This window comes from Hippichthys cyanospilos, chromosome 5 (assembly GCF_059441005.1).
Source record: "Hippichthys cyanospilos isolate Australia breed blue-spotted pipefish chromosome 5, RoL_Hcya_1.0, whole genome shotgun sequence".
NCBI classification, from domain to species: domain Eukaryota; kingdom Metazoa; phylum Chordata; class Actinopteri; order Syngnathiformes; family Syngnathidae; genus Hippichthys; species Hippichthys cyanospilos.
Window position 1 is genome coordinate 20,240,627 of NC_142373.1, and position 26,169 is coordinate 20,266,795.

A 26,169-nucleotide genomic window follows, 5' to 3' on the forward strand; every position below is an offset into this window, starting at 1 on the left:
TGATTATTTTCTCCATAATAATTTAATAGTTAAATTATTTTTCATGTACCTTTTTTTAAAAACATGTTCCACTCATTGTTGGCAGAAAATATTTCACATGTACTGAAGGCTCAGGTAACGACCAATCACAGTTCAGCTTGTCAGCATCACAGGATTAGTCGTTACAGGAGCCCTGAGCACAGGTGAATTTATTTTCAGTCAAGTGGAAATTTTTGATTTATATTGGTATTTAGAGAAGATGAAAAAACAGTTATCAAATTATTTATGAACAAAAATTAACGTTTTACTGCTGAAAATAGTTAAATAAGTGGATTATCCCTATAATAATATATTCACACGTGTGAATGAAAAAAGCGATGGAGTTTTCTCTCTTTCAAAGTTGTTCAAGCATTTATTTATCACATTGTGTGCAATGTCGGGATAAGATTTGTGAGATTCAGTTGTTGTGACTTTCTGGTCATGTCTGAGTATGAACTATTGAAAAAAACTGCAGAGAGTAAGCCAGTCACTTAGTCTCTCACTCAAACACAGTCACAGCTGAATGGTATATAGAAACTGACATTGGAGCCCTTTCATAACTTGCATTCCACATGTGCGGGAATAAGTGTGGGGGTGGTGCACAAAAGAGTCTGACACCACACAAAGAACGGATCTCTGTGGAGGTTTCATCCAAGAAATCTTCATGAGAAAAATACGAGGTCGTTGGATAAGCATGACATTCAGGCCAAACTGATGAAAAACTCAACTTAGCGGGTTATATTGTGTTTCTTCTTGTGACTATGATTTAATATTCCTCTCCCTCATCTTCCCCTATGTTGTCCGCACCCACTTCTTCATAGTCCTTTTCAAGGGCTGCCATATCTTCTCTGGCCTCCGAGAACTCTCCTTCCTCCATTCCCTCTCCCACATACCAGTGCACAAAGGCCCTCTTGGCATACATCAGATCAAACTTGTGGTCCAGGCGAGCCCAGGCCTCAGCGATGGCTGTTGTGTTGCTCAGCATGCACACAGCCCGCTGCACCTTGGCCAGATCGCCTCCAGGAACAACTGTTGGAGGCTGGTAGTTGATTCCTACTTTGAAGCCAGTGGGACACCAGTCCACAAACTGGATACTGCGTTTGGTTTTGATGGCAGCAATAGCAGAGTTGACATCTTTAGGCACCACATCACCTCGATACAGCAGACAGCAGGCCATGTATTTGCCGTGACGAGGGTCGCATTTGACCATCTGATTGGCTGGTTCGAAGCACGTGTTTGTGATGTCGGCCACAGAAAGCTGTTCGTGGTAGGCCTTCTCTGCTGAGATGACCGGGGCATAGGTGGCCAGAGGGAAGTGGATGCGAGGGTAGGGCACCAAATTGGTCTGGAACTCCGTCAAGTCGACATTCAGGGCTCCGTCAAAGCGAAGAGAGGCTGTGATTGAAGACACAATCTGGCCAATCAGCCTATTCAGGTTAGTGTAGGTTGGTCTTTCAATGTCAAGGTTCCTGCGGCAGATGTCATAGATGGCTTCATTGTCCACCATGAAAGCGCAGTCGGAATGCTCAAGAGTGGTGTGCGTGGTCAGAATGGAATTGTAGGGCTCTACCACTGCTGTGGACACCTGAGGGGCTGGGTAGATTGCAAATTCAAGCTTTGACTTTTTTCCATAATCGACTGACAATCTCTCCATGAGGAGGGAGGTGAAACCGGAGCCGGTGCCTCCACCAAAGGAGTGGAAGATGAGAAATCCTTGCAAGCCAGTGCATTGATCAGCCTGAAAATGTAATAGTACACATTTTTTTTACTGTTATTGAAGATATGAAAGTCACATAGTTGACTGGGCAATAAACCTTCATATTTTTGTTTTTGCTCACGCAAACTCCAAAAGTGAGTGTGCTTGCACTAACTTTGCATTTTCAAAATGCTAAAAAGTCATTCAGATGTGAATGTTTTTTTTAATACTCCCATCATGCGCTTTAAAATCATTGCTTCCATAGCATCTTCTGTCTCCCTTTGTTTAGTTGATTGGTTATTTGTGATCATATATATATATATATATATATATATATATATATATATATATATATATATATATATATATATATATATATATATATATATATATAAAATTTCGCCACATCACATAATTTCATACAAGATCTTATTCAATTCATACTTAACTTGTATATTTTTGTTCCTCTATTTTAACACTTTTCAATCATTGAGCCATTGATTCACATCTTTTCCTTTCTATTTCATAGTTGTTCTGTAAATAGACACCTTGAACAGTTACACTCATTTGCTTTACCAGTGGATTGTCTCCTTTTGGCAAGCAAAAATAAATAAAATTAAAAAAGCAGATGAGATGAACTGGACTATAAGACGCAGGGCTCAAATAATGAGAAATAAGTTGTGGATTATAGTACAAAAAATACAGTACTCATTTCATATTGCACCGTGAGGTGCAATTGTGCATCTGCAGTAAGCTTTACGCCTCTTGTATGAGCAAGTATGAGCGAGAATATGCCAACAGCACAGAAAAAAGCACTTAGCACCCTCTGACAAGAGTCTTACCAGTTTGCGCGTCCTGTCAAGAACCAGGTCAATGATTTCCTTGCCGATGGTGTAGTGACCACGGGCATAGTTGTTGGCAGCATCTTCCTTCCCTGTGATTAACTGCTCTGGGTGGAACAGGTGACGATACGTGCCTGTACGCACCTCATCTGGATACAAAAATTAAGCAGAACTACATTTTTTCACAGTGGTCTCGCAATGACATTTTACAGAGATATTCAATTACTGACCAATGACTGTGGGCTCCAGGTCTACAAAGATCGCTCTTGGGACGTGTTTTCCTGCTCCCGTCTCACTGAAAAAGGTGTTGAAGGAGTCATCGCCACCGCCGATGATTTTATCAGAGGGCATCTGGCCATCTGGCTGAATGCCGTGTTCCAGACAGTAGAGCTCCCAACATGCGTTACCAATCTGAGCCCCAGCTTGGCCCACATGTATGGAGATACACTCACGCTGTGAAAAGAGAAAGCATTTTTTTTTTTCAATGCACACATACTACTTTTTATTGATGCTTTCTGGAGTTATGGTGTAGCTTTTAACAAACTATCTTACCATTGTTGATCTCTTTTCCAACGGCCAGGTGTCAGGAAGAAGATGTAGGTCTTGTGCCACTTGCGATGCTCGCCTTTATATACCTGCACTTTGAGGTGAGCCGTGATTTGATATGAGCTGTAACCAGAGAACCTGCTGATGGGACAATGATACATTCATCCGCTCGATAGACAACACAATGCAAAAGGATGTCACCACCCAAGGCTTTGTGCGGGTTTTGTGTCAGTATGGATGAGAATTGAAGTGTGTTTTTGCATCTATTATTTTTTGGGTGAGAAGAAAAAAATCCATCAGTTTCACACACCTATATTCATAGGTTTGACCTTAAAGCCTGCTCTACACACGACAATTTCTGCAGTTGTATAACATGAGATAAGATGGTGGTCACACAGCATGACAAAAAACGGGTCTATCATTAGTTTACAGAAACATGCTGAACATTGAACCCGAGTTACAACTCCTGCTGCCAAGAAATTAAAAATAAATAAATTAATTAATTAATTAATTCTTGAGCTTTGGCTAAACACCCCTTTGTGGCCATCATTAACTGTGGCTGCAGCCACAAACGGTTGCTTTGCATTTATGTGGTAGGCTGAACTTGGGCTGCTTCTGTCGTAAGTAAGCCAATCTGAGCCACAACGGAAAAAAAAAGAAATAATCTATATCATTTTATTTTTATCAATGGTATCATTAGGGAATTTTCTTAAAGCCAAATGTACCATTCATCAGTCCAACAAATCTCACATGCTCCTCTATTTTCATGTCTTCTTTCTGCCCTCCTACCCTCAACAGGAGCCTATCAGGTTATACTGTATACTGTGCAGACACTCCTAGTCACAACTCCGAGTTTACATTTATGTTTTATATGATACACAAAACAATTAACAGTGATGGAAGCAACCAGCAATCGTGAAATAAATCATCCAGTCATAACAATTTGTATTTGTTATGCATTGCTTATCATGCAAAAAACTTTCCCACACCGTTCTTTCCAGTTGGATGAATTGTAAGGTTTACAATGCAGAGCATCCAAGGTGGTTTATCATCCCCTATTGTCTGATCAGCCCTTTGGGAAAAAAAAGAAGAAAGAAACCAAATAGCCTTGATATGATTCATCCCAGAGGGATACTGAATGGCACACAGAACAACTGCCTGAGTTGGGCTTAGTTGTGTAAACACAAATGTCAGCAAAAATGCAGGGAAGGCTATTAACAATGCAGAAGAGGTTGCCTAAACTGACTGTGACTAAAGTCTCCATTATCTTAATTGCTGCCACAATCTTATTAAACAGTTTTTACTCAAGAGATTTTGCATGATTAAAAAAGAAAAACCTTGGATATGCGCTTCATTTTGCAAACACTGCAACCGCTGTCTGTTCAGCTGACCGAGATAAACAAAACTGTTGATACGGCGCATAACTCCTAGGCAGAGGCCTCAACTAATGTCAGGAACGTTTCAAATGAGACGAACTGTGATTTCATCCAGTGGCTACTGCTGTGTTGAACTCGGTGTAAAGATCAAACTTGACTACCTTTTCGTTTACTTTGCATGTAGAGCCGATTATTACTGTAAAGTATCCAACCCACTGAGGCCTCAAAGCCGTGACCCACTTCTGTTCGGAGTGCTCTGCTGCCAACGCCCAAACTCTCAACGTCAAGTTAACTCTATGTTAAAAGGCTCAATAAAACACCACATGACTGAATGTGAATACAGTAGCAGTAATTCATTCAAAATGAGCCAGTTTCATTGAACTTTTTTTTTTTTTTAATATAAAACACCTCTGTCTTGCTTGTTGTGCTGTGCCATAAGAGGACTACCCCTAGCGCAGCATTTCTGACCTCTAGTGGTCAATAATATTAATTACAACTGTAATGTAGAATTGCGGCCAATTTAGAACTGCGCCATCCAAACATTGTCTTTCGATATTGACCACATACAGAAAATTACCCATGGAGCCACAGATGCAGCCAAAAAAGCCGGGTTAAAATATGCAAAATCCCGGGTGATATTACTTCTGATGACAGGCATTTTCATTTGATATAAACATTTGTATCCTGCTTTATTGGTTTTGTTTCATATGCACACTAAGTTTTATTGTCTGGATGCCTACGGAGATGCTATCTATATATTTATCAGTGTCTGATAAGACACAAAGTGTGACAGTGAATACAGACCATGCCTGATGAACGTAACAAAAGTCTATACCGTGCTTTGCTGGATTAACAATTTGGTTTGTTGTTTTTTTGTTTTAAAAATTTGCAACAGCAGTATGTAAACATGGGTTGTGGTCAGATCACACCACGGCAAGCAAAGAAAGTCGAGCATAATGAAACTGGACATCTCTATGAAAAGAGTCGGCAATTAATGGGGAAAAGGGAACACAATAACAGCATTCGGTAATGTACCTCGCTCCAGTTGGAAATTTCACTTCCGGTTCATACGCACATTTGAAATGAGACTATTAACCGGTTGAACTTGTTACTCTTCTCTTTTTCAAATACGTGAACAGATAACAACAGCAGAAGTAACATCTGCTAGTTTTCACTGACAATATCTTCTTCTTTTTTTTTTTGGGGGGGGGGGGGGGGGGGGGCTACATGAAAAGAACACAAAGATATGTTTTAGTACTTATAGTACTTATTTAGTATCCGACTTCTCAAAGTTATTCACACCAGTGGATCATAAATAGTAATTCGACAAATGGATATAAGCAAATTTCCATTGTGTACAAACACTTCATTGGAGGTCTGTGCTTGTCAGTATAACGAAAGTTTCCACTTCTGCTGCAAGATCAGTTTACTGTGTGAAGAAATATATTGGCTGCGCCTCGTGGTCATGCAAAGCCTGCACACCCACGGCTCCTGTCAAGGAGACAGGTGGGAGTGGTTTCAAGTTGAATATAGCTTGTAGTCCCTGTGCATTTGACAGTTAAACTCACCCAGACCACATTGAGGACTGCTGTGAGAGGCACCAAAGAAATTCAAGTCAAACCCAGATTGTGGAAAGGACCCTCAAATTAGCAAGCATAATGGTAAGTTTGTTTTCCTTACTGCGTGAAGCTTTTGTCAGAAGTGCTGTTTGGACTATCATCACCTGCTCATTCAGGTCAGCCGCCAAATTCAGCTCAGCTTTTCTGCCAATCACTGGGACAATGATCTATTTCTGACACAAGCTCTCTGGTTAGGACTGCACAGGGGAAAAAAAAGTGGAACTTACATTTATCCTGGCCTATTTTCACATTTTTGATACTCAAATATGTCTGTAAGTTACTCAAAGTGTTAAAATAAGCTGAAACGGGTGACAAATACAACATTGGTATACAGGATTTGCCTTTTAGGCTGTTATTATTAAGACGCATAAAGCACTATCTTTGGTTTTTGGGCCTTGGTGCGTGACAGAGTGCATGACAGAAATGTAGGTGTGTCTTAAAAATGCAGGCAGCAACAAGTCTGATCAGATTGAGACAAAGCAAGAACAGTACAGTGTTTCTACCTAGAGAGGGCTTTTTCGACAACATTTGAGCCCTCAACAAAACATTTGGGAACAAAGTTATCTGGTTTTTATTTTAATTTTAGGATTGTACTTCATAGCGTGGTTATACCACACTTAATCTTATTCACGCAGAAAACTCTGCAGACTTGTTTGCACAGCGCAGTACAAACACAGTTTGTTAGCAATGGAAAATCATTGAACAGCAGGACATCCACCCTGCTCAAACAGACCCTTAGCACATATTAAAGAACGAATAAAAACAAAGTGAATTGAAGCAGGGTGACACATTCAATTCAGAAACTGACTGCAAATCACTCAATGATGTCAAATAAATGAAAACGTCTTTATTGTATATATTTTTTTCAACTGACATGGACTATTTTTGTGGCTGCCTGTCAGTGTTTACTCAAACATTCACTCCGGTATTGCTACTGGGTGTCATCTCTCAATATGAGTACCCTAAAATAGCTGCTGTGCACTGACCTGCATACCTGGAAACTGAGTTGATGTCACATTAGCTGGGCTCACTAAAGAGGACACCAGAGACTTTAAGTGATCTCAACATGGATTTAATGAGCTCTAATACACTTTGAAATGATAGCGGCGGAATCCTTCAATATATCCAGTGAGCGCTGTTCTTTCCGCTATCACAATGTCATTGTCCTTGGCCAAAAGCAGAACCTTTCTCTAAAGTCTAAAGACTAGTCTAAAATAAAAGTGTTTTTTTTTTTTTTGGATGATTCATGTCAAGGCAAGAATTTTAATGGTTAAAATATATACACATTTTAACAAGTACATAAGCATGAACCACAATGTCAGGGTTCGGCGATAAAGGTGTTTTGCCTGCTTATCTAGTTGAACAAGATGATGACTATGTAGTACCAGGAAGTTTTGTGCAGTGGATTTGGTCACAGAACAGGTGTGTCAACTGTTAATAAGAGATGAGCAGTTTTCAAAATAAAGGTTCATTTTCAAAATAAAATAGCTTTCAGACTCTGATAATACATAAAATAGAAATATTTCATTTTGTTTTGTCCTTTCTCAATGTGAGAATGTCTTCTATCTTGAATCTAGATAGACAGAGAATAGCAAAATGGTGTGAAACTCTTCTTTAATGCAGTTGAGTCAGTGGTAAATTTCACTCATTTTTACTGTAAGATTGTAAAGAAAAGAAAATACCTCAAGCAATTCTTTAATATTGCTATAACTCAGTTACTCAGGTAAGTCCCATATGTAAGAAATATATACTGTATCTTACAAAAATGTGCATATATTACATTGTTTAAATCAATTATATAACTGAATTACAAATGCTATTCATTTAAGTACAAAACGACAGATAGATTTTAAATGGGTTCTTATCAATGCTAACATATACCAAAAGGAAATAGCTGGCACAAACAAAAATGCTAACAAGCTAAATGCATCCAAGGGAGCATGCTGAAGATAAGAACTAACATTAGCTAGCATCTGATTCACAGTCACAAGTTGTTGGATCAACAAACATACTCATTTTGGGCGTATTCATGACAACAATTTTACAAAGAAAGTGTAACTTACAGACACTTGTGGGCCAGATTTCACAGGGAGACAGAACATGTGTGTCATCAACAGTAACTGGTCTCAAGTGAAGCCACACCATCCTTTCTCACTACACAATGTAACATCAACAGTGGCCATAGGCAACGCCAAAAAACAAGTCAAAGATAGCACAAATGAACGAACTTGTCAAGGATAAAATAAATCATTCCAACGTTCACAACAAAACATTATATCATTCGTCACGAAACATTATTCTTACATGATGTGGTCTTTCTTCTTTTTCTTTTCAAGCGTGAATGCATCTCTATCCACGTAGGCCAGGCTGGTGTCCAGATGGGCAACACCTGTTGGGAGCTCTACTGTTTGGAGCATAGCATTCAGCCAGACGGCCAGATGCCCACCCAAAAGTCCATTGGGGGCAATGATGACTCCTTCACCACCTTCTTCAGCGAGACCGGGGCTGGAAAATATGTTCCTAGGGCAGTCTTTGTTGACCTGGAACCCACAGTTGTCGGTCAGTGTAATACAACGTTACAAAGCATTGTTGCAAAATAAGTTGTTTGGAATCCAAAATTCATCTCTACAAGCGGAACAACACTGCAAACACAGGAAGAGGAAAACAATGGAAAAAAATATGACCGGGAACAAAAAATGCAAATATACAAACAAGTCAGTCACAAAAACTGAATGGAATTAAACCAAAAAAAATGTGGGGAAAAAAAACACATTCACTGAGATTAAAACAGCTGCAACCAAAACTACAAACACTTTGAAAGAAAATGCTGCAAAAAGTTAGAGGTGCAGGTGGATAAAAACTTAAAACAAATTAAATGCATTAAAATACGCACTAAAATGAAAATAGTTACAATGACAGAATATGCTGCAAGTTGACAATACACAATCAATTTTTTTTAAGTTTGCGCCCTTGCCACTTATGTGATTGCATCTTTTTTGCAGCATTTTTTTATTAACGTGTTCACATTTTAATTGGAAACTATTTCAATCTTGATGTGTCTTTTGCACTTTTGTTGTTAGTTGGCGAGTTGGCTTCCATTTCATTTTTGTTATTGCATCTTTTTTCTGCATGTGTTTGCATTTTACAATGGTAGTTGCTCCTGTTTGCAGCCTTCTGCTGCTTGCATTGCTTGTCCCCATCAGCCACCATGTATAAAGATATTATACTGTCAAGTTAGGTTTATTTGTATTGCAATGAATCAGTGCAGTTTGAAAGGGCTTCACGGGTGAAAAAGAAGTCATACAGAACATCATAAATACACAGCAGCATCCCCTGAACAAAGCTCCCCAAAGGGGAAGAAAAAAACTCAAAAACCCTATCTGGGGAAAATAAAAAACCCTCAGAAGGGACCGCAGGTGGGAAGTTTGCACGAGATACTTGGTGCTAAAAATAACACACATTAAGCACATATATTAGTATTTTACTGACACATTAAAAAAAAAAGTCATGCTTTTCAACTGTTTTTTGTCTTTTACATTTGTAGATGAAGTGCGTACAGGTACCTATCGCCAACTCTTTCACCCCGAGCAGCTGATCTCAGGTAAAGAAGATGCGGCCAACAACTATGCCCGTGGACATTACACCATCGGCAGAGAGATCATTGACTCTGTCCTCGACAGAATCCGCAAATTGGTGAGAGTCATTTATTTGTATCCATTTTATCACGACATTGTAGAAGAGTAATATCTTTTAGAAAAGTGGCCATTTAAGACTTGTTGAGGATAGCCTAAAATCGTCCTGGATATTTCTGTCGGCATTCTAATAAGTTGTTGTCGAGCTATTGATGGCTTTCCGTTCAAGTTACGTAAAATCTGGCATGCAAACCTTTCAGTGTAAATAGGGCAAGCACTTCATTTTTTTGAAGCATATTAAAACTATACAAATGTTGTGTCTGTGTCTGTGTCTGCAGTCTGACCAGTGCACTGGTCTCCAAGGCTTTTTGGTTTTCCACTCCTTTGGAGGAGGCACTGGCTCTGGTTTCACCTCCCTCCTCATGGAGCGACTTTCTGTTGATTATGGGAAAAAATCCAAACTTGAGTTTGCTATCTATCCCGCCCCTCAAGTTTCTACCGCAGTGGTAGAGCCCTACAACTCTATTCTGACCACTCACACCACCCTGGAACACTCCGATTGCGCCTTCATGGTGGACAACGAAGCCATCTATGACATCTGTCGCAGGAACCTCGACATTGAACGTCCCTCTTACACCAACCTCAACCGCCTTATCAGTCAGATCGTGTCGTCGATCACAGCCTCTCTGCGCTTCGACGGAGCCCTGAATGTCGACCTGACGGAGTTCCAGACCAACTTGGTGCCCTACCCTCGCATCCACTTTCCTCTGGCCACATATGCTCCTGTCATATCTGCTGAGAAGGCTTACCATGAGCAGCTCTCTGTGGCCGAAATCACCAACGCCTGCTTCGAGCCGGCCAATCAGATGGTCAAGTGCGATCCTCGTCACGGCAAATACATGGCCTGCTGTCTGCTGTATCGTGGTGAAGTCGTGCCAAAAGATGTGAATGTTGCCATCGCCGCTATCAAGACCAAACGCACCATCCAGTTTGTGGACTGGTGTCCCACTGGCTTCAAAGTGGGTATCAACTACCAGCCACCCACCGTGGTTCCTGGAGGCGATCTGGCCAAGGTGCAGCGGGCTGTGTGCATGCTGAGCAACACAACAGCCATCGCTGAGGCCTGGGCTCGCCTGGACCACAAGTTTGATCTGATGTATGCCAAGAGGGCCTTTGTGCACTGGTATGTGGGAGAGGGAATGGAGGAAGGAGAGTTCTCAGAGGCCAGAGAGGATATGGCTGCCCTGGAGAAGGATTATGAAGAAGTCGGAATTGACTCCTATGAAGAAGATGAGGAGGGTGAAGAATACTAGACATGTTTGGCTATTTATTAAATAGATGGTAAAGTCAGTGTCAACATTGATTCATGATCAGGTCTGATTTTTTTTCTACCCATTAAATATTTCAACATTCTTTTTTGCCTGTTGTCTTTTTGGTTGGAGTGTGTGTGTTCAGCAAACATTCACAGTTCTATTGCCCCTATCAAATATTATAATTTTGCTAAATAGTTTACACTACAAACTAATATGCATAGGATGAGTGCAAATGCAGCGAACAAGTCTACACCCGTTTGAGTACCAATTTATTTTGTTACAGAAAAAACAGACAAAATTTAAAAAATGGAGAAAACTCCCTTTTTTTTTTTACCTTAAACTAGTATTTCGTAACTTTTGGTCGCAGTACAACACAGGTAATGTTTAGGCAAAAGTGAAATAAGTCAAATTCTTACTCGTGTTAAACGAAACCCACTGTTTTAAGTGTGTAGTACATGAACATGTGCATTTGAATAATAATTTGCATGGAAGACGTGCCTGGCTTCCATTTTACATCTGTAGTCCACATGTCTTGTCGAGGCGCCCTCTAGTGGAGATAACTATATGGTAGTAGGACCATACTTAAGATATGAGTTAATTAACATCCATCCGTCCATTACGCCCCCCCCCCAAAAAAAAAACTGAAAAAAAAGAAAACACACAATCACAAGCAGAACCATTAGCTAAACATTCATAATTGAGTGAGATCCTGAACTATGTAATCATAACAAACTTTAATAATGCTCAATTTGTTTTTCACTGTCAATGTAACTATTTTATTTGGCGTTCGTTGTTCTGAATGCACTGAATACTATCTTTCTGAAGGCGTACAATGAAATCCATGGGCGGTTGTCATAGCAACCCCACACGCTTTCACGACTTCCGGAAATGCGTGGCTTGGAGGAAATATGGCGTTGGGAGAAACGCGTGTATCATTTGCGCCGATAAATCCAACGTGCTCTCTTTGCATTTTGTATTTTTACATTTTGATTACTTTCGCAAGTTTCGAGACGGCAAATAGCGAGGACGTGTTTAGTGCAGGCAACGCGGGTACTGTACCCATCGCTGCCGCTAGGGACCTTCGGTGAGCATTGTGACACGTTCAATTTATGCTAGCTGCTTTTTTGCTACCTGCGAATTGTTTGCAGTGTTTAATTTCGGTTTGTACTGTTCACGCGGAGTAATCACTGATTTGGGCCACACGTTTGACATTCCACTGTCGTATATAAACTGCGATATAAGGCCACCTAATGTCACACTGAAATCATTCAGCTAGCAAGAAACTCCGTTTAAAAGGTCGTGTGTTTAATGATTTACTCAACAATTGACCCCCTTAATATCTGTAGAAATGCTTCTAAAGACATTTTGCATAACAATCCTGCCTGTGAGTGTCATTCGGCGTCATAGCCGTAAATGCTGGAACAGTCTGATACGATATAGTCGTTTCTTATCATGTAGCTGTGTCCAAGTAATGTCCGAAACTGCTAAATGTCAGCCGAGATAGAAACGTCATCACAGAACTATGACAATATGGCGAAATAAACGAAAACACGACTTCTAAAACTGCTATTGGTCGATCTAATGATCAGATCTGTCTAATTTACAAGTAAATTGACATTCTTGATATCTCGTTTGTACTTAAGTAGATTCAAATGTACATAAATGTCACATGTTAAGCCTCCCCTGAACGGAAGCCCAATATTCACGCCTTATTTTGCTATATCATAGATACCTCCTATATGATGTGAACCCTCCGGAAGGTTTTAATCTGCGGCGAGATGTTTACATACGCATAGCATCCCTGGTCAAATCTCTGAGGAAGAATGGTGATGACTGGGTCCTGGTGCTTCCCCCCTGGGGTCGCCTGTATCACTGGCAGAGCCCCAATCTCCATCAGACCCGCATCCCTTGGGGAGAGTTCTTCAGCCTCACCAGCCTGCAGGCCAACGTCCCTGTGATCGAGTATGAGGAATTCATTGCCGGTGAGGTTTTTTAAAACACCCCTTTACTGTACGAACATTTGTCAAAGACTATTCACTTTTTCTTCTATTTTTTTTAACAGAAAATGGAGGTCCATTCATTGATCAAGTTGTGGTCTTGCAAAATTACGCAGAGGGATGGACTGATGGGAAATGGGAAGAAAAGGTTGATGAGCGGCCATGCATTGAGAAGTTGATGTACAACAAAGATAAACAGGGCTACTATAGGTAATAGAGAACTATCACAACATTATTTAAAACACAATTTTCTGCTATATTTATTTGCCTAGTTGGATGGATGCCTACAGGAATTCTCAAAAGACATGCTTGTCATTAGCTATCCAGGACAGCAAACGTATGACTATTTAGAATGATAATACACTAAGATTGATGTACTGTAGTCCCCTTTAAACTGCAAGTTAAAAACAGGTTTTTTTTTCATTTTAACATATGAGTGCTACTTGAAAAGCCATTGGATGGCAGCTCATTGACAGTAACAGTAATCTCTGTGCTGCTGATCCATATGTTTCCTCTTTGTTCATCATTTTGTTTCTTTCTCTTGTTTGCGCCTGCTTCCAAGGGGCTGGTTTTGGGGCTTCGAAGAGACGAGAGCTCGAAACATCACTTGTCTGTCAGCACAAGGTCATGCCTCCATTATGGTCCCGGTTCTTCAAAAAAACATTACGGTGACGTGAGTCCTGAGATCCATTTTAGAATTCATGCATGCACCAATCACAATTTTATGCACACTTGCAGGATCCAATACAATTTCAAAAAACCTTTACAAAAGTCATAAATTATCATCTTAAATTGGAAAATATAGAAAATAGACACACCCACTCTAATGCCGTGCAGTTCAATTAACAATCAAGTAAAGCAATACAGTATTTGTCAAGACTTTTTTTTTGCCATGTAGTTTGGAGAAATGAAAGGTGATAATCAAAGGTGTTCTATTTATTTACTTATTTATTTTTTAAATCATCTGCAGCTCAGTAATGCTGGACCGAGCAGAGACACTTCTCCATGATCACTATGCTGGGAAGGATTACTGGGATGTAAGTCAAACACGTTTATATTTTTTTGCTGTTGTTCCTTATATTTAAATCTGTACAACTGCTCACAGATGGTTGTTTAACCTCAGGAGGTTTTTTTTTTTCCCTAGACATGACATTACATTATAAATACATATCAGAGTTTTATGTTAATAATATATACGGTTTTCCATCTTCAACATAGAGCCGCCGTAGTATGGTGTTTGCCAAGCACCTGCGCCTCATTGGAGACAAGTTCAGAGCAAAGTACCTCAATTCAACAGATGATGGCGATCACACCGTTTACAACGAAGACTGGACTCGCATGAAGGTGAGTCAGCAGCTCTGCTGTGACTGCTTTAGCACTACACTGTGTTACAGGTAAACTTATAGCAGTATATTATAATAACGTTGAAAATAACAATTTCCAATTCTGCAATTTCCTCCTCAGGCCAAGCTGGGAACTGCTAAAGGGGGTCCATACCTTGGGGTCCACCTGCGACGAAAAGATTTCATCTGGGGTCACAGAGAGGACGTACCTAGCCTGAAGGGGGCGGTAAAAAAACTACGGAACCTGATGAAGAAGCACAAACTAGATCAAGTCTTTGTTGCGACCGATGCAGATGAGCAAGGTGAAGACATCACAGCACATTAAAATTCCAGTGTTAAGATTACCTGAAGAATATCTTTATCAAAAAAAAAAAAAAGTGCCCACCTGAATCAAGAATTAGAACCAGGCAAATGTAAAAGATGTGTAAAACGGTTCAATCATTTTTGTATCATCTAACAGAACTGAAGGAACTAAAGACATTGTTGCCTGAGATGGTGAGATTTGAACCGTCCACCGAGGACCTGGAGCTCTTTAAAGATGGGGGCGTGGCAATCATTGATCAGTGGATTTGTGCCCATGCCAGGTAATATGAGGATCGGTCAGTATAGTGTACTTTTGTCATCATTGTGTTTCTCCAGACACTTAAAACAAGGAAAAATCAATCCTCCACTTACTCAGTACGCAGTATAATAATTGACTTGATGCCAAATCAGGTTATAAGATAACTGGGGTTGGGATAAAAAGTCGACCAGGCCCAACCAGTCGTCTTTAAAAATAGGACGACTTAAAATACTCATCCTAAAGTGGACTTTTCTTGCAGGTGAACACAGTGTTGCGATTGAAAATTAGTCCTCCAAAACACAATGGACATCATAGGTTTTGCATCATTACTAGATTATTATTTATTATTTATTTTTTTAAATGAGGAAGGAGCGAGATGAGTACCTGATTATTCAACAGAATAGACAATAGGATAGTTGATTTTAGAATGATTCAATTTTTATACACATTAGTTTGCATATCCACCTCACAGTTTAGAGACGCGACTTCAAATCCAGGTGGCTCCGGCGTTCCTATGTGGAGTTTGCATGTTCTCTTCGAGCCCGCGCGGGTTCTCTTCCGGCACTCCGGCTTCTTCCATGTCCTAAGGTGTGGTTGGGTGCGTGAATGGTTGTCTCTGTGCCCTGCGATTGGCTAGCAACCAGTTCAGGCTGTCTCCAGACTACTAGTGGCCGAAGCCCGCTGGGATACACACCAGCGAGCCTGTCACCCTTGAGAGGAGAAGCGGCTCTAGAAAATGGATAGATGGATTAGTTTGCACCAACTTTCTTCGAAATATTTTAAATATTTTTTTTTGTATAAATAAGTGCCTTCTCCGGCTAACTTGCTCTTCTTTGGTAACAGCCATGTTCATAAAAGTACAGTCGGAAGTATGTAAGCTGCACTAAAAATTCTATGTTAAAAAAAAATCTTGTTTCTATTCCCTGCGTAACAATGACTGCAGTTATTTTTGCCAGTAGTTTTTGTAGGTCACATACAACATGCCCGCCAGCTCCACATGGGGTTTTTCTAATACGAACACAATTATTCCCCTGCTTTTTGTGGTATGGGTAAATCATAAAACAAGCTTTGGCAAACTAGAAGAACCGGTCAGTCACATGCTGTTTACTGATTATTATTTCGTTTCTGTCGCTTTATCCAGATTCTTCATCGGGACATCGGTGTCGACTTTTTCCTTCCGTATCCACGAGGAGCGTGAAATACTTGGCTTTAATCCAAAAACCACTTACAACCGTTTCTGTGGGGACACTGAGAAAGAGTGTGAGCAACCTACACACTGGAAAATTGTTTACTGATGCCATCTCAGACTTTTACAAGTGCCAAAAGCTGTGTCAGTCTATCACACAGAGCAGTATTTCAACTGCTACTTTTTGTAAAAGGTGTTACCGATGTTTTTAATGCGCAGAGGTGCGCAGATCAAGACTGACTGAATGCCGCACTTGTCAGGTGTTTGTCAGTCGTTGTCAAATTCATCTGAAAATGTTGTCCTAAGATTGATGTCAAACGGTGCGGCATTTCCCATGTTATTTATAACTCATTCCGTCAGCATGGGTTGAAAATATATTCTTGACTTTGGCTCTATAGAAGGTCATTAAAATATATATTTTTTAAGGATTTGGGTCTGTTTTTGGGTATGTGGAATTTGATGTTCGAAGTGTTTATTGTCAACCAAGTTCAGTATTTTTGTTTTTCATCAAGGAAGGATGTGTTGAGTACTTCAATCATTACTCATTAATCTGCATTTTCTAATGTAATACATTAACTTTTACTTAGGCAACACTTGTGTTTCTCATTCTGATGCGATAACCTATCACAGGTTTTTCCAGTATTACTGAAGTGGGAAATGCCAGAAATATGTTCTTCCTCATCACAGGTGTTAAACACAAGGCCCAGGGTCCAGATCTAGCCTGCCACATCATTTTATGTGGCTTGCAAAATGCCACTTTCAGTTGCTGACTGAAATACCACATTTGTAAGTTATCGCCAACCTTTACACATTATTTGTTACCAATGACCCCGTCTGAACAGTTTTTAGGCGCTTCAGATTTCAAAATGTCTAAATGCGTGACGACCACAGTCACAATGGCCTTCCGACAGAAACTGGAACTACAATTTGGCCCATGATAAAAATGAGTTTGACACCTCTGTATCTACATGGAGAAGGCCATACTTGAGTGTAGTGCACTACAAGTAAATTAATTTAATAATCGCTGCTTTAAAAAAATCTATCTATGTATGTATATACAGTATATATATATATATATATATATATATATATATATATATATATATATATATATATATATATAAATAAAACACACACACGCAAAGTATATTAATGATGTGTTTCATGCCAAGTTTATGTCTCAATACATATTTTTTAATTGAGCTAAACTGAAAGGCTACCACTATATTTCACATTTAAAATGTGTTTACAAAATATCTATGCACAGGTCCCATGAAAACTCCACCGTCCCAGAATTCGAGTCGCCCTAAAAGACTTCAATGAGTCAGGTCTATTTAGTGGTTGCACGGGAATTTATAAAGCAGTCTCAATGAAAGAACCAGCGTTCTTTGAAAGTGAGTGAGCCTGGCGCGAAAACAAACAAAACAAAAGACTTAACCACAAATGGAAAATTAAAGCCCGTTAATGACTTAATTTTCACCGCAGTCGTTACAGGCACATATGATTAAGGGAAAGGCAAGAACGCATTGTTTTCCTATCCTTTCTTTTGTTTTTCCGACCTGGGACATGCAAAACAAACCTTATTTTGCACTGCTTGTGTAATATGCATGTTTTTTTTTTTTCATTTTTACTGCAGGTGTGCCGATTCCACGTGATGAATTAAGTAACCTCCCCTGTCTTGTTGAGCATGTGCAGTTTGTCACGTCTACTGTTCACCTGGCTGTTTTTGATACACAAAAAATAGACCAAGATGGGTATAAAATATCCCATTTTCAAATTTAAAGGGGAAGAAAAAAATACTGTAATATATTCTCTGTAACCCCCACTAGTTTCTACACTATATTTTGGCCAAGAACTTTTTTGTGAAATTGAAATAAAAGTGTACCTGAAAATTGTATGGATTATCAAGAAAAACTGAAATTGAAACTGGTTGAGGAAATTATTTGTAGAGACATCGTGCGCATCCATACTTGCAAGGAATGGAAGGCGTTGTGACAGCTACGTTGACAGCTCATTATTCTTTCCGTTGTCTCCCATTAGTGCCATTTTCTTGGTCACATGGTGACCAGTCTGAGTCAATCTCACAGTTTTCATGTGTCATCACCAATGGATCGAAGGACCATTTGTCAGTATTGACGCTGGATTCAGATTGGTCTCAACATGAGCAAGAAAATTACATGTGTTGAATGGGATACAGTGGAAGGAAGGTTAAACTGTCAACGCTGCAATATCACATCTCTGCCCCTTCCTGGTAAGTAAGGATTTGTGCATGTTGTCTCCACAAATAATTTCCTTGACCTTCATAAGCTTGCTTTGATGCAATCAGCAAAAAAAAAAGTTTGGATAGAGTTTTTCTTGATAAACTGTTTTTCAGTCATTTTTCATTCAACACCACATAAAGACCTTTCAGCAGCAAACGCCACTCCTTTTTACGGCATCTCAGGGGCTAGCCATTTTGCCACTTACCGACGATTGAAATTAACATCACATCGCAAGTTGCACAAGGCTCAGGTAATCGTGGATCAGCTTGAGAGCATTGACAAATACAGAAAATCATGCAGAGGGTGACTGGACAAGAGCACAAATCTGTTCTGACAACTGAATTAAATGTTGACCACCGTTTCAACAATAAAATATTTGTGGAGATGCACAGTTGTCAATGATTTTTGAGACCTGCTCTGGCCCTATGTGGAGTTTGCATGTTTTCCTCATGCCTATTTCAGTTTAAAACAAAGTGTTCTTATGAACACTGCATCTATGTGAAAATTGCAGGAAAAAATCATTACCAAAAATGTATTGTGGGCATTGGGGTGGCCAGAGAGTGGCTAGTGTTTTTTTTTCTCTAATGTAGCTCCGCTCCTGCGACAGTAAGTGTGACGCAAATATAACTTTCTTGTACTGGAAAAAAAAAAAAAAAAAAAACGCACGCTCGTGATTGGTCCGCTCTTCCATTGGAGCCTTGAGTGTTTGGTGGGCAGGTGTAAACTCATTCCCACCACTCAGTCTCCACGAGAGGTGACCGATCAAGAAGAACACTAACCTGTTTTTTTATTTTTTTTTTGCAATCTTTCTGCAAGAGCAGCTTACTAAACAGACGCGTCGTGATTTCAAAGAGTTGTGCGCGAGGTCTACAAGGGGTTGTGTTTTTTTTTTTTCTTGCGGTACGAGTCGACTGAAGAAAAGCGCATTGGGTGAACAAACTAACGGGTGAGTGTTACGACATTAGATGCGATCTTTCGTAATATCAAAGTTAGTTTTCCAGCAATAAAACAGCTACACTGTCTACCTCGTAAAAATCATTATCCAAGTCAAATTTTGCTTCTTTTTTTTTCTCTCAAAACATCTCATCGGTATGCTGCCCACGTCCTGCGCAAATCACCTACATCCCAACCTAAAAAGATCATTCAATTTTGCATTCGAAATAAAATGATTAATAAGCTCAAATCTAAGAGCGTGTTTTCTGAACAAACACGATTTAGCTCGTAATTTTAGGGATGTGATTCATATGCCCCAATGCATATGTAATAGGGTTTCCAATGAACAAAACCAGGATTATGTCAGCGAAAATGAAAATTCACGTATTAATGTATTTTGATTCTACACTTCACTTAAAAATGGTATACAACACTCAAATTTTGAAGAAATTACAGCAATTTGAATTGCCGGCTTGAAATCAATACGTTTTGAAACGTCTTTAAAGTTTATATATGACTATTTCTAGCTTTGTAAGTTATTGCTTGTCAGGGTGAATGCCGATAGCAACTAGTACTTTATTGACCCAAACTTTTAGGAATTGTTGAAAGACAGTGCGTAAAATATGAAATGATAAATTATAAAAACAAAAAAACTAATAAAGCGGCAAAAGTACCATACAAAGCAAACTAAAGTGGCAACATGTGAGAGGTACAATGGAAAAATATGAGCTATAAGTTGACTTATTGCAGTGGGGAAAATGAAAATGTAAAATGTAACATTATATCGTAGCTGTACTACTTCCAGGCTGATGATATTTATAAATATGACGAACCTATTTGGAACATTTGAAGCAACTATGTTCCCATGCATGCTTGAAGAAAATATAAGATTTGTATACATCTTGTCGCCTTTGTAGCCCAGTCCAAAGATGGGCTTCTTCCAGCAAGTCAAGCTTCTTCTTTGGAAAAATGGCTTGAATGTAGTCAGAAAACCAGTGAGTGTTACACCGGCCCGAAAAAGATCTTGGTGACAATTGATGACAATTTAAGAACGTCAAATTGGTGTGTTTTAGGTCTGGTCGCTGACTCTGATCATCTGGCCGCTGATAATCTTTATAATTGTTGCTGTGACCCGCGACCATTACCCACCGGAGCTTCGCGGCACATGTAAGTTAAAAAAATTGGTGCTCCTTTTGTTCCGCCTATTTTATTTCCGTATTTCCTTAATAGTTGTCATGACACACAATCACTCAGTCACATTGTGCAAACAAAAACTCGGAATAAAAGTAAAGTACATAAAATGATACTGTACAAAGGGCTTACAAAGTAATGGAAAGTCTCTTTGAATATCCTGGTTTGAACTGTCTTGTTGACTGATTGCAATCCAGATTGGAAATCGTTACATCTATTGTGTTTTGAATACTAAAACAAAAGTGCAAACCCACTTGACACAAAAAAATCATAAAAAGAACTTTAAAAAGAATGTTCATCAACTATAGTTGATGAGGTTAGAAATTGTTGTTGATGAACATTCTTTTCAAATTTCTTTTAGCTTTTTTTTGTGTCATGTGGGTTTGTATAATTACAGTATTATTTAAAATAAAGAAAAATGTGTGTGTATATATATATATATATATATATATATATATATATATATATATATATATATATATATATATATATATATATATATATATATATATATTTATATATTTATTTATATATATATATATATATATATATATATATATATATATATATATATATATATATATATATATATATATATATATATATATATATATATATATATATAAACACATTAAATTTGACACGAAGTATATTTTTCCACACAATTGTATACCTTTTTACTGAGTGCAATAATTTTATCCAGCATTATGTCATTGTGATGTTTTTACATTTTGGAGCATTATCTTTGTGCAATGAGAATAATATAAAAAGTGATTGACAAGTAACCTTTGCACAACGTTTGTCCTCCTCTATTCCTCAAGTCAACAAGCTAAAAGTCAACAAAGGTGGCAGGTTCTCAGCAAAAGCACTTGGAAAAGTTTCTTCCACGTTTTAACTTCTACCTAGTGACTTTATGATGCAGTTCATCTGAAAAGTGTGGCACATAACCTCACCCACTTTTTTTTTTTTTAAAGAAGCTTTCGTTGTTTGTTAAAACGTCCTAATTTAACGTCCTAACATCTTTGCTTGTTTTGTCACCAGTGAGCCGTCCTCCATGGAATGATCGTTCTTGCTTAACACTTAATTTTTTGTTGTTGTTGTTTTTGTAGGACTGGAATCAGGGATTGTTATGTAATGTAATTGAATATATCCACTCTATTCATTGTCAAACAAAAGACTTTCCTTTAATGAGCGTCAAACAGATTGTTTGGAAGCTCTGTAGAAAGGTAGCCCTGCTTTCACTATGGTTGGTTTACTTATACTTGGATTTTTGTGGTATTTTTCTGAGGTGGTGTTCATAATTACACCCAATCTGTGGTCGTTATGCCTTTATTTTGGTTGGCCTGACATTCAGAGCGTTTTGTCCCCGGAAGTCTTTTTTAGCGTGCACACTACTGTTTTAACAACAAACAAGTCTTTTAACTTGTTCTATTGCAGTGATTCACAAGCTTTTTTACTGCGTTGTAGTGAAATGCTCTCTAAAGCACCTAATCTCGTGGGCTATCACAGAGCAAGATCCTGTATTCTCCACATAATAAGGTGCACCGGATTATAAAAAGCACCTTCAACAAATGGCCAATTTTCAAACGGTTTTCAAATATGGAGCGCACCACATTATAAGGCGCATAGGATCGAAGCTGCAGTAGTGGCTGGGGTTGCGTTATGCATCCACTAGAGGGAGCTGCAAGTCCCAAAACAATCAGATAAGTCAGTCAAACATTATTAATAGACAATCAGAAATTAGGAATAAAGATTATTTGTGAAAAGTACCGTCTGAAGAATGGGAAAAATACCTCTTGATTACTTTAAAAGATTGTTTGGATCAATGCCAAGATGATTCAATTATAATTAAATTAAAATCATTTTTTTTTAATCAAAATGCAACCATATATCTTAAAATATATTGTTTAATATATTTAAAAAAAAACGTTTCTGGATTTATTTTTGAAATCGTAAATACAAAGGTAAAAAATTAGGAATTTAAATGGTGACTAAGTTATTTAATTTTTTTTTTTCCCCCAAAATTGAAAATGTGTGTTTTATGTGCTATACAAGGTGCATTGGAGTATAAGGTCCACTGTCAGCTTTTGAGAAAATTGAAGGTTTTTTTTGTGTGCGCCTTATAGTGTGAAAATACGGTAATAGTTACCAGTGCAAAGTGTTTTTTTGGTGGGGAAAAAAAGAGTGAAAATAGAGAGTGCTTTGCCAACATTGTCTTGATTTATTAAACTATGGAACTTAATTTGTATAGCACTATGTTTTCAACTGGAAATGAAGAGTTTACAAACAAGAACTTAATTAACTTCATTATGATTGCAAATATTTGCACTTACATTTTTATTAACATAGCACGTAATCTTTTGTGATGGTGGTAAAAATCTGTTCTTAAAAAGAAGTCTTTGACTTTATTTTAAATGAAGTTCAAATAGGACCTAGTTCAAAATAGGACATTGCTGCGGCAATGTACTCTTGTACAACACCGTGACTAATATTGTTGTTCAAAGTTCATTGGGCCCGTTTACCCGCATTGTTCTGTCATATGTTTTATTCATAACTACAATAGCTATTCTAAGGTGTGTGTTGATATGGAACCAAGAAATTTGTCCGGTCTGTCTGGTTTTCTAGGCTACGTGGCACCCCGGAATCTGCCCAGCACCGGCTTCTTCCCTTTCTTACAGACCCTCATGTGCAACGTAGACAGCAAATGCCACAACATCTCCCGTCTGGTCACCCCATCGAAGTTTACAAAAAGATCCGCTGATAACGCGAGGTAACCCGTTATGCCCGAACCGCGAGTAATGCGGGAGCCCACCGTGTAACTAGATGAACGCAATTCCTTAAGAAAATGCGTGTGAAGGTGATAGGGCTGAATGCAGAGGTGTAATATGAATTGAAATGAGATAAATTGATGTGGAATGATGTGAAATGCTGGGAATGATCCATAGGGCCATATGAATGAGCTAAATGTAGTAAATCTGAAATTGGAACGCTTTAAATGTCAAGTCCCCCAATGTAAGTGAATGGTACTTTTTAGGGTGGGAATTGTGGGAAAACGGTAAATATTTGGAATAGCAAAAATGGAAGCCCCCCTCATACAAATAATTGGAATTATATGAAGTTAGAGTGGTGTGAATCTGACAAACTCGAATTGAGTTGAAACGGCAGAAATAGGCAGATGAATGTTATCACCTTCTCACAACCGAGTATGGCCCTTTGCATGTACTAGGACCTCACATTAGTCAACTAAGGAGAATTGTTGCTAAATTACTTAAGATTTTGAACATCATTGATGGTCTGTGGCAGGGGTGTCCATCCACGGTCCTCGAGGACCTTCATCCCGCATGTTTTTGATATTCCCGTCCTCCAGGACACCTCATTTAAATGAGCAGGTTTGTTATTAGGGTTGCTGATGAGCTGATCATTGGAATCAGGTGTATTGGACACAAACTTCACCCCTGGTCTATGGACTTTCAGAGTCCAGGCTGATGAAGTATCTGCAAAGTTAACCTGTGTCATATGTTTAACTCATCGGTGAAAAATGTGTACGAGAAGATTTCAAGATTTACCATTTGCATGATGAATATTTAGTGAGTAGAGAGGCTCATTTAAAATGTACAATTTTTCTGTCACCGAGACGTTGCAGCAACTGTATGAGGAAGTTTAATTTTGTCCGGAAAACAAACAAAGTACTTCTTGTGCTCATTAAAATGTTCCCTAAGCATGTCTGCGTTTTTAACAACATTTGGTAAAATGTGTCCTCGTGTCGTGATTTTGACAGGGCACCGCCAATACCCAAGAATTCCCTCATGGCGAAGCTGATTGAAGGCGGTGACTTTTACAGTTACACATTTCCTAACGATTCAATTCAGGACCTCCCCCTCATCTTGGACAACATAATGAGTAAGTTCTCCTTAGAATGTAGTATGTACTATTAAATTCCACATTTCCAGACACAATAACCTTTCACTATATTTCTTTGCCTGATTTCTTGACTGTTTATGTTTTTATGACTTCAAAAAGGGTTCCCCTTTCACTTGTATTGTATCATCATGACAATAATTATCAGTAATTACAGTATCACTGTCTGTTTTCTTTTGTGTCAGGGGCTGAGAATAAAAAATCACACAAGAATACATCTGTCATCCACAGCAGGAATTCAACTCTTGTTCGAGATCAAGTAGGTATTTCTGGAATGTAACTTTGGGTGTGAAAACGCCTGTCATCTTGCTAAGCTAATGAGCCACTGATGGCATTTATGGCCTCTCATGTATTGACAATTGTTTATATACGCTACACATATTGCACGACAGTACTGTGTGCAGTGATTGTCTGACTGCGATTATGAAATTTCCCATTTCTAGGAAGACTTGTACAAAATGATGGAAGCGATGAATGTGCTTAAGCGGCCCGTCTGCGCCATGGCTCTGACGGCGATCAACACCAGCTCGCCCAGCACCATTGGCAATGCAGCGCTCAACTTTTGCACCTCCAACAAAACCGTTTTTGAGGTCCTTCTGCGGACATTCAATCAGGTGTGTGCGTGTGTCTTTGTATGTTTGTGTATGTATGTGTGTATCACCGCCGACTGGTCGGCGCTTGAGATTTTTAATGTAGACCGGTGACGAATGGGGAATATAAAGTGCGCATAAAATATGAGTTCACGGTTAACGACAAACTAACGGGAGCCTTCAGCTTGCTTGAGTCTCGAAAATACTTTTGAGGCCGCCACATCAAAATGAACACAAATTATCAATTACAGCGATCACATAAGTCAATTACAAATGCTATTCATTTTAAAACTGAGTGTTAATTAGATGCAAATGAGTACAAATAATTGCAAAACTTTTGCATATGCTAACATATACCAAAAGGAAATACCTGGAAAGGCCTGCCCTATGATTTGACAAGGACCGGTGTAGATAGCACTGTTTTCCTTGGTCGTCATATTTTCAGCATCGCTAAAATGATGGATCATGTTTTGAAAATTCGCTCGACGCTGACCACTGCGTGCGATTGTGTCATTGGCAGATGCTGAAGGAGGAAGTCCTAACAAGACCTGAGGAGCTAGCAAAGGTCATTGGGGCTGCGATGATGGTGTTTCAGGAGATTCAGAACGAGAGTTCATTGTGGGAGAGCCTTCTCGCTATTCCCCAGCTCTTCTCTGCTGGATCAAATGAGCAAATGTTGCACACTGTCGCAGACCTATTGGATGACATACTGGGGTAAGATGCAACTCTGAGAAATACGATACATTGTTTTCGCGGATTGGTAAGCGGCTTTACAGTATTTTTTTTTAAATTGCCAGTTTTAATCCTGGTCCAAAATGATCCCCGGCTTGGCACTGGTCCATGGACCGGTGTTTGGGGACCACTGCAGTAGCGAACAAGCTCGTTTGGCTTCATGCCACAGTTGTCCGATTGTTACTATAGTTATATCAATCAGGTAGCCTGATTGTTACTGTGGCATAAAGAACTGTGACATGACTACATTCTTTCAAATCTTTTTTATAGCGTGATGCATGCTATCCAGAAGAATTTCCTTGAAACTGCGGAGCCAATCTCAGCACTGCATCCCTTATTTGCTGGAGCCATCGACATTATCCGCTACATTGAGAGGTGGCCTGGCAACGGTAACTAAGCAGCACCCTGTAATTG

At 39.1% G+C, this 26,169-nt stretch overlaps 4 protein-coding genes across 4 annotated transcripts in view; 3 read left to right on the plus strand and 1 right to left on the minus strand.

Moving 5' to 3' along the window:
- Window positions 1-302: 302 nt before the first annotated feature.
- Window positions 303-3,231, minus strand: LOC148423934 (tubulin alpha chain-like). The gene is made up of 4 exons (XM_088415136.1): window positions 3,109-3,231; window positions 2,787-3,009; window positions 2,557-2,705; window positions 303-1,756 (listed from the first exon to the last, which is right to left on the minus strand). Exons 1-4 carry the CDS (start codon window positions 3,109-3,111, stop codon window positions 785-787), a joined length of 1,347 nt encoding a protein of 448 aa, XP_088271262.1. The 5' UTR covers window positions 3,112-3,231; the 3' UTR covers window positions 303-784.
- A 2,749-nt stretch (window positions 3,232-5,980) lies between these two features.
- LOC148423935 (tubulin alpha chain) lies at window positions 5,981-11,142 on the plus strand. The gene is made up of 4 exons (XM_088414919.1): window positions 5,981-6,139; window positions 8,434-8,656; window positions 9,642-9,790; window positions 10,068-11,142. Exons 1-4 carry the CDS (start codon window positions 6,137-6,139, stop codon window positions 11,040-11,042), a joined length of 1,350 nt encoding a protein of 449 aa, XP_088271045.1. The 5' UTR covers window positions 5,981-6,136; the 3' UTR covers window positions 11,043-11,142.
- Window positions 11,143-11,926: 784 nt separating this feature from the next.
- pofut2 (protein O-fucosyltransferase 2) lies at window positions 11,927-16,558 on the plus strand. The gene is made up of 9 exons (XM_088416096.1): window positions 11,927-12,126; window positions 12,771-13,024; window positions 13,105-13,249; window positions 13,602-13,712; window positions 14,010-14,076; window positions 14,258-14,383; window positions 14,504-14,684; window positions 14,843-14,966; window positions 16,086-16,558. Exons 1-9 carry the CDS (start codon window positions 11,951-11,953, stop codon window positions 16,237-16,239), a joined length of 1,338 nt encoding a protein of 445 aa, XP_088272222.1. The 5' UTR covers window positions 11,927-11,950; the 3' UTR covers window positions 16,240-16,558.
- Window positions 16,559-19,278: 2,720 nt separating this feature from the next.
- Window positions 19,279-26,169, plus strand: part of abca12 (ATP binding cassette subfamily A member 12) — a 63,525-nt gene continuing 56,634 nt past the window's right edge. The window contains exons 1-9 of the mRNA XM_088416148.1: window positions 19,279-19,337; window positions 20,242-20,319; window positions 20,398-20,491; window positions 23,141-23,285; window positions 24,294-24,415; window positions 24,619-24,692; window positions 24,877-25,047; window positions 25,544-25,737; window positions 26,026-26,144. Of these exons, the coding sequence (XP_088272274.1) occupies window positions 20,254-20,319; window positions 20,398-20,491; window positions 23,141-23,285; window positions 24,294-24,415; window positions 24,619-24,692; window positions 24,877-25,047; window positions 25,544-25,737; window positions 26,026-26,144 (985 nt within the window). The 5' untranslated portion in view covers window positions 19,279-19,337; window positions 20,242-20,253. The remainder of the gene's footprint in view (window positions 19,338-20,241; window positions 20,320-20,397; window positions 20,492-23,140; window positions 23,286-24,293; window positions 24,416-24,618; window positions 24,693-24,876; window positions 25,048-25,543; window positions 25,738-26,025; window positions 26,145-26,169) is intronic.